The sequence below is a fragment of the Primulina huaijiensis genome, unplaced genomic scaffold (genome assembly GCF_012295235.1).
Source record: "Primulina huaijiensis isolate GDHJ02 unplaced genomic scaffold, ASM1229523v2 scaffold35099, whole genome shotgun sequence".
Taxonomy (NCBI): Eukaryota; Viridiplantae; Streptophyta; class Magnoliopsida; order Lamiales; family Gesneriaceae; genus Primulina; species Primulina huaijiensis.
The window spans coordinates 1,005-9,577 of record NW_027358181.1 but is presented as its reverse complement, the minus strand read 5'-3'; the positions used below and the strand labels follow the sequence as shown (position 1 = coordinate 9,577).

The 8,573-nt window shown below is 38.6% G+C and overlaps 2 protein-coding genes across 2 annotated transcripts; both read left to right on the top strand.

Moving 5' to 3' along the window:
• The first annotated feature begins 206 nt into the window (after nucleotides 1-206).
• On the top strand, nucleotides 207-8,367 carry LOC140968327 (subtilisin-like protease SBT3). Its single transcript, XM_073429257.1, has 2 exons — nucleotides 207-812; nucleotides 7,516-8,367. Exons 1-2 carry the CDS (start codon nucleotides 207-209, stop codon nucleotides 7,567-7,569), a joined length of 660 nt encoding a protein of 219 aa, XP_073285358.1. The 3' UTR covers nucleotides 7,570-8,367.
• LOC140968326 (subtilisin-like protease SBT3) lies at nucleotides 7,912-8,312 on the top strand (the record flags this gene model as incomplete). Its single annotated transcript, XM_073429256.1, has 1 exon — nucleotides 7,912-8,312. A coding segment is annotated over exon 1 (401 nt), but the record flags the coding sequence as incomplete, so codon positions are not given.
• Nucleotides 8,368-8,573: the final 206 nt, after the last annotated feature.

Below are 8,573 nucleotides of genomic sequence, written 5' to 3'. Positions count from 1 at the left end.
AACTCCATGAAATCAAGAAACACCCTGCTTACTTATCGTCTACCCGAGACCAGCCTTTCAAGTTAGCCACAACTCGTTCTTCCGACTTCCTCGGCTTGAATTCCATAACCGGAGCATGGCCAGCTTCTAGATTTGGCCGCAACATCATAATAGGAGTGGTGGACACAGGAATATGGCCGGAGAGTAAGAGTTTTGACGACGAAGGAATGCCGGAGCCACCGGAGAGGTGGAAAGGTGGATGTTTTTGTGGCAGTGACTTCAACTCTTCCTTGTGCAACAGAAAGCTCATTGGAGCTCGCTTCTTTAACAAGGGAATAAAATCGGCAATTCCTCACGCCACTCTCGTAGATTCTGCTAGAGACACTACTGGACATGGCACACATGTTGCCTCGACTGCCGCTGGAAATTTTGTCCATGGTGCTCATTACTTTGGTTACGGTTCGGGGACCGCCAGAGGCATGTCACCCAGAGCTTCCCTTGCCATATACGCCCTTGCCTTCGACCAAGAGAATGGCATATATGCCTCGGACTTGATAGCTGCAATTGATAGTGCGATAGGAGATGGGATCGATGTCCTCTCCCTGTCAATTGCTTCATCCGGTGCATTATGGGAGGATCCTTTATCTATAGCGACCTTTGCTGCAATGGAGAAAGGCATCTTTGAAACTAGGGCCGCAGGTAACGCCGGGCTCCCTCTCCGAAATATTGACAGTGCTGTTCCTTGGGATCTCGATCGTGAATTCGCAGCCACTGTCGTACTTGGTAACGGATTATCCATCACCGGTTCGTCATTATACCCACTAAATGACATGGTGATGTAGGATCTCGATTTTCTCGTGTCTAAAACGCAGCGGAAGTTTTAAAAAATTTTAGATCTTGACATTCAAGATATATTTGGACACTCGTATGGTTTTAATTAAAATTTAATAGGGAGTTTAAAATTTATACCTTTAGTGAAATTTTCACTTGGCTCCAACTACTCCAGTATTAGCGGACGTAGCTCTTGTTGTAAAACCCTACGAACATTCTTCGATCTCCTAATCCGGTCCACGACTGGAATATTTGTTCCTCTTCTAAATCGCACTAAAAGTTTAGAAGATGTTTTGCGTAGAGATGGAACACTAAAAACCAGCACAACTCTCAAACTTCGAGTGTCCAAATTTTTCTTGTTTTGAAAAGTGATTTTTCGAGAGCTCCATGGGAAGAGTTGAAGTAATTTCTTTTTTTTTTTTTGCTTTTTGGATGCACACTAACGTAAATAAGATTCAAAATCTTGTAATTATTTCTTTACTCTATCATTTACTTAATTAATCTAATTAATTAAGCAAACTATAGATTCCAAAATCCATGTCCTTGATTTGTTCGAATGCATGCTGTTAATATAAGAATAATAAATCCTTATTTTAATACTAATCTTCCTTTTACTTTATTAATCTAATTAATTAAGTTAATGAAAGATTCTTATTGCATTTCATTCATGGTCAATCTCGAATCAATACATAATTTTGAGAATATTATGCATCAATATTATTTTGCTTTGTGTGCAAGTTTTTAAATTATATTATCATGAATATTTAAATATTACATAAATCAATACCATATTTTATAAAAACTTAATGGGCTATATTTTAACTCAATTAAAATATAATTAATCATTAAAGACCATTTGAACTTTAATAACTTAGCATGACGGGCTTATACTCGTACAAACCAATGATCCATGCTCCCATTATATTAATATCATCATAATCACGATCGACGATCTAACATCATCGATGTGACAATTTCAACTTATTTTTTATTATGATGCACACTTTAATTTCGAGATCACCAGTATCTAAAAAAGGCAGGTGTACTCCTTTGACTGTCTTAACAGTCATGCTCTCAAAATTTCTATAAGCTTTTATAAACTTTATTTATAAGCTTATCGATTGATCATATCAAACTTATTTCTTATAAATTCAACTCATTGAATTTATTTTCTCAACGTTTTCTATAAATTCAACTCCTTGAATTTATTATCTCAACGGGAACAAGTAAACCAGTGCTTGTGTGACCCTCAATGGTTCAGAGATACAGCTAGCCGTGGGTTCACAACTCTTTGTGATTCAGGACAATCCTTTATTCGGGCTTACCCTAATTTGCCCCATCCCATGCACCAACATTTGATCATGAGAATGTCAGAAACTATTTTCTGATTAAACCCATCGAATCATGGTAAGAACGTCTAGTAGCATCGCCCCATGAGTCCTTAGGTATCACTAATAGTGCCTGCAAGAACCAGTCGATTATGATTAACGTATAGTACGGTCCCTTCATCTCATATATCCCGATCGAATCTACAACCATTGATTCATCGAGGGTTGCATAATAATTCGATAACTATGTGACACATATAATAGTGGCATCGCATGTACTATTGGAGAACTCTTTCTCCNCCCTAGCATATAGAGCCTCAGTGTTGTCCCGGGTCGTAAGGACTAATGGTGTACAATCATAACCACGGACTTATCCTCTCGATGAATGATAACCACTTGGAAAGTCCGAGGGAGGGTTGTTCGGTATAATCATCATATGACTACCCATCTGCATGTTTGGACATCTCTATGCCCTTACCAAGAAACGCAGTACACAACATCACAGATGCTAGTCTCAAGCTCAAGCGACCTTTATCCATGTTTTAGGCGGCTGAATCGACTAGGAACGAATTTAGAATATGCAGTGTTTACAAATGAGTTTCAACATCGAATTACGATTCATTTGTATTAAAGCATAATCAAGGACTTTATCTATGCTGCTTGCATGAGTATACAGATAAAGTAAAACGAAACCATTAAAAAGTAAATTATATTAAAATAAAGATTGTTTATTACACTTGAGTCAATAAATTCCCCAGCCAACAGTTGGCTTACAGGGCATCTACTCTAACAATCTCCCACTTGCCCTAGAGCCAACTACCCATAAACTTTAATCCCATTGCTTCGCGATGCTTTTCAAACAATGGTCCTGGCAAGGGCTTTATAAATGGATCATCAACATTATCTGCAGAGAGGACTCTTTCAACTGATATATCTCATCTTCCCACAATCTCCCGGATGATGTGGAATTTCCTCAGTATATGTTTGGATCTTTGATGAGACCTTAGTTCCTTTGCTTGCGCAACGACACCAGTGTTGTCACAGTACACGGGGAGTGGATCAACTCTATTAGGAATAATGTCCAACTCTTGGACAAAATTCCTCATCCAAACTGCCTCTTTGGATGCATCAATGTATTCAGCTTCAGTGGTGGAATCCGCAACGGTGTCTTGCTTGGAACTTTCCAAGAGACAGCCGCACCATTTAGCATGAATACAAAACCAGAGGTCGATTTCGAATCATTTACGTCACATTGGAAGCTAGAATCAGTGTAGCCTTCCAATTTCAATTCTCCACCCCCATAGACCATGAACAAGTTCTTAGTACTTCTCAAGTACTTAACAATATCTTTCACGGCCTTCCAATGCATTTGACCAAGGTTCGCCTGATATCTGCTTGTAACACTCAGAGCGTAAGCAACATCAGGACGCGTCGATATATACTACCAATAGCTGACGCATATGGAATACGTGTCATCATCTCTATCTCTTCATCAATTTTAGGACACATAGTTTTAGATAGTGTAACACCATGACACATTGGTAAGTATCCTCTCTTGGACTCTTCCATAGAGAATCGCTTCAGAATGGTATCGATATAAGTGGCTTGGGTAAGTCCTAGCATCCTTTTTTATCTATCTCTATAGATATGTATTCCCATTACATATGATGCTTCACCCATGTCTTTCATAGAGAATTTACTTGCTAATCATACTTTAGTTGATTGCAGCAATCCTACATCATTCTCAATGAGTAGGATGTCATCAAATTAAAGTATAAAGAATGTCACTGCACTCTCACTAACTTTCTTGTACACACATGGTTCCTCAGGATTCTTAGCAAAACCGAACTCTTTGATAGTGCTAGCAAATCTGAGGTTCCAACTCCTTAACGCCTGCTTGAGACCATATATTGATCTTTGACACAAGGCTCATCATGGCCTTGTTCATGAAGAAGCATGTATCTTGCAGGTTGGCTGATAACCCTATCAGACCTTCTAGGAACGTGTACTTCAACTACTGATTGTTGGGGATCAGGTTCAACTTTTAGAGTTGAGGGAGTATCTTGAATTTCTTCAAATTCTATCATCTTGTCTTTTCTATCTAATAGAAATTTCTTTTCCAAAAAGGTGGCATTTCTTGAAACAAACACTTTTATTTCATTAGGGTGATAGAAATAATATCCAACAGAATTCTTTGGGTATCCTACAAAGTAGCACAAAGTGGATCTACTATCCAATTTGTCTACCACTGTCTGCTTCACGTAAGCACGACACCCCCATATTCTCATGTAAGAATATTTGGGAGTTTTTCCCATCCATATCTCATATGGCGTTTTATCCACTACTTTAGTATGGATATTATTCAACAACATTGCTGCAGTTTCAAGCGCAAAGCCCCAAAACGATGTAGGCAATTCAGTGAATCCTATCATAGATCGAACAATGTCCATTAAGGTTCGATTTCGACGTTCAGAAACACCATTTAATTGTGGTGTTGCTGGTGGAGTCCACTGTGAGAGAATCTCATTCTCTTTTAGATAACCCAAAAATTCAGCACTCAAGTATTCTCCATCTCGATCCGATCGAAGTGTCTTAATACTTCTTTCTAGCTGTTTTCCTACTTCAGATCTGAATTCTTTGAACTTTTCAAATGTTTCAGATTTGTGTTTCATAAACATAAACATACCTATACCTCGAATGGTCATCATTAAGGATAACGAAGTAGGATTGCCCATATATTGTGGTAACACTTAACGGACCACAAACGTTTGTGTGGATCAAATCCAGTAGACCATGCGCACGTTCCACGTTTCCATCGAATGGAGTCTTTGTCACTTTTCTTTTTAGATAGGATTTAAAAGTAGGTATAGAATTTATGTCTGACAAGTCAAACATGTTTTCTCCCACTAGTTTGTGCATCTTTCTTTGAGAAATGTGACATAGTCTAGCGTGCCATATATGTGTGAGATTTGAATCATCTAATTTTCTTTTGTTTGTTGTTGAAATCATGTTTACTTGGACATTCAGTTATCATTTTCAGAACATTTTTGGCATATATAATTTCTTATGTCCGGGCTTCTTGCAGTGAAATAAATAAGTTCTGACTTATCTGGCTTTGTAGGCATTTTAACTGTTCTTCAGAGTTTGTCTCTTATTGGGTTTGTTTTTATTATGAGGGCAGAACATTTCTTTCCCTTACCTTGTGGGCCATTTTTTGTTTGACGAGATGCCCATTAGAAAAAACAAAAATTCCTTGTTTTATGGTGATCTCATAAGTTATAAGCGTATTGACTAGCTCTTCAAGGCTATCATCTATCTTATTCAGATTGAAGTTCACCATAACCCCGTCAAATGAGGATGAGAAAGACAACAAATTGATGTTATCTAGTAACTCGTTAGTAATCACATATTCCAGGCCCACCACATTCTCAATAAGCCTAGTCATATATACATTACGCTCATGGGCCACAGCCCCATCTTGCATGCGTGTAGTCATGAGCTCCTTGAAAATGTTGTGCATCATTGTATGAGTTTCATACACCATGCAACTCTTGCACGTGCATTCAAATGTCAGCAGCATTCAATATTTTCTCAAACTGTCCCTACAGTTCATTTGACATAAAAGCGTGCATGTTACACTTTAGCTTGCATACTATGGTCCTACCATCTTTCATGCTTTGTCAGTTCAACAGGACTGACATTAGTGTGTATGCCATTTTCTCTGAATTCAGAACAATTTCCCAACCAGTCTTGAAATTTAGATTCGGTTAGCTTGTTAATAACAAAAATGGATTATGTGACGAAATCGAAAATATACTGATACGGAAACAGAATAATGGTTGCTGATAATTTTAAAATAATTCTAAGATATAAAACATGGATTTTATTTTATAAATCTCACTCCCACTATTTTGACATTTCCACCACCCTCTGATGAAAAAGGGAAATCGTATTTTCTTAGTGGGCACGTAGAGTCCAATTAGCCAATTATAATCCCAAATGATATCAGCCAATTATAATTTCTGAAAGATAGAATCCAATTGCATCCAAATGCAACCTCCGCGTGTTTTGCCTCACGTTCGAGATCACCAATGTCTAAATAAGGCAGGTGTACTCCTTTGACTGTCTTAACAGTCATGCTCTCAAAATTTCTATAAGCTTTTATAAACTTTATTTATAAGCTTATCGATTGATCATATCAAACTTATTTCTTATAAATTCAACTCATTGAATTTATTATCGCAACGTTTTCTATAAATTCAACTCCTTGAATTTATTATCTCAACGGGAACAAGTAAACCAGTGCTTGTGTGACCCTCAATGGTTCAGGGATACAGCTAGCCGTGGGTTCACAACTCTTTGTGATTCACGACAATCCTTTATTCGGGCTTACCCTAATTTGCCTCATCCCATGCACCAACATTTGATCATGAGAATGTCAGAAACTATTTTCTGATTAAACCCATCGAATCATGGTAAGAGCGTCTAGTAGCATCGCCCCATGAGTCCCTAGGTATCACTGATAGTGCCTGCAAGAACCAGTCGATTATGATTAACGTACAGTACGGCCCCTTCATCTCATATATCCCGATTGAATCTGCAACCATTGGTTTATCAAGGGTTGCATAATAATTCGATAACTATGTGACACATATAATAGTGGAATCGCATGTACTATTGGAGAACTCCTTCTCCAACTTACATCTCATACTCTGACCAGAGATTCCACGAACTATTATTTCATCAGATCACATAGGATATCCACACCCGTAGGTGAGGGGTGAATCCCCGACTACAATGCACTGGCTCCTATATGTGTCGCAACTGTACCCAACCTCGCCACCTGATGACTCTCCTGGAGCCGGTAAACGGGTCAAAGTACAGCCCTAACATATAGAGGCTCAGTGTTGTCCCGGTTCGTAAGGACTAATGGTGTAGAAACATAACCACGGACTTATCCTCTCGATGAATGATAACCACTTGAAAAGTCCGAGGAAGGGTCGTTCGGTATAATCATCATATGACTACCCATCTGCATGTTTGGACATCTCTATGCCCTTACCAAGAAACGCAGTCCACAACATCACAGATGCTAGTCTCAAGCTCAAGCGACCTTTATCCATGTTTTAGGCGGCTGAATCGACTAGGAACGAATTTAGAATATGCAGTGTTTACAAATGAGTTTCAACATCGAATTACGATTCATTTGTATTAAAGCATAATCAAGGACTTTATCTATGCTGCTTGCATGATTATACAGATAAAGTAAAATGAAACCATTTAAAAATAACTTATATTAAAATAAAGATTGTTTATTACACTTGAGTCAATAAATTCCCCAGCCAACAGTTGGTTTACATGGCATCTACTCTAACAGGCGATTCCGGCACATCTCCCATTGGTGTACGTCAATGCATGTGGTAATATGTGAAAGTCCATTGGATATAAGATAGTGGCGTGCCACGTTAAAGACCTTGACGAGGCAAGTGAACCTACCATCGTTGAGGGATTCATAGGTGGAGGAGTAGCTGCTGCAATCGTCATAATTGATAATGTCTTGGATATACCATCAGATGAAGTTGGATTCCCAACTTCTTTTTTGAGCGCGGGAAAAGGTAAGGTCATTGTGGATTACATCAACGGAAGTGACGATCCACGGGCTACTATTCTGTTCAAAGAAACATGTCATGGTCACAAACCGTCACCAAAAGTGGCTTACTTTAGCTCACGAGGACCATCTGTAAACTGCCCAGTGATATTGAAGCCGGACGTGATGGCGCCAGGTGACTCCATCCAAGCTTCTTGGCAAGAAAAAACTCTAGTCAGCACAACGGTTAAAAAGATCAATAGCTTCAACATAGTGAGTGGGACATCTATGGCTTCCCCTCATGTAGCGGGAGTGGCAGCTTTGCTTAAGGGAGCCAACCCAGACTGGAGTCCCGCCGTGATAAGATCTGCGATCATGACAACTGCCAAGCTGTTCGACAATTTACAGAATCCCATTCAAGAATGGGGAACCAACCAAACTGCGTCTCCTTTGGCGATGGGGGCAGGGCTTGTTGATCCCAACCAAGCATTAGACCCAGGCCTTGTGTATGACTTGGATGCCCAGGATTATGTGAATTTTTTGTGTGGCCTAAATCTGAGCATGCATGAACTTCATGCAATCACAAGGTCTTCACATTACGCCTGCCCCCAAATCCTACACTTGAGCTCAACTACCCGTCCTTCATTGCATATTGATAAACATAAAAATTATACATTAAATAAATATTTTATAATATAAATTTATTGTTTTTGTTTTATTAAATGTTTAAATATTCAAGAGTGGATCCTCTAATCTCAACTACTTAAATTAAAATTTGAACAATTAAAGATTCAAACAATTAAAAGAAAATCAAAAACAAAAACAAAAACAAAAAGACATTGTAGTGG

What these genes read in the sequence shown, in the direction of transcription:
- LOC140968327 (XM_073429257.1), top strand. Translation starts at nt 207, where the DNA reads ATGCCGGAGCCACCGGAGAGGTGGAAAGGTGGATGTTTTTGTGGCAGT. An exon ending in TATACCCACTAAATGACATG is followed by an intron (nt 813 to 7,515) that starts GTGATGTAGGAT and finishes CTACTCTAACAG; the next exon opens with GCGATTCCGGCACATCTCCC.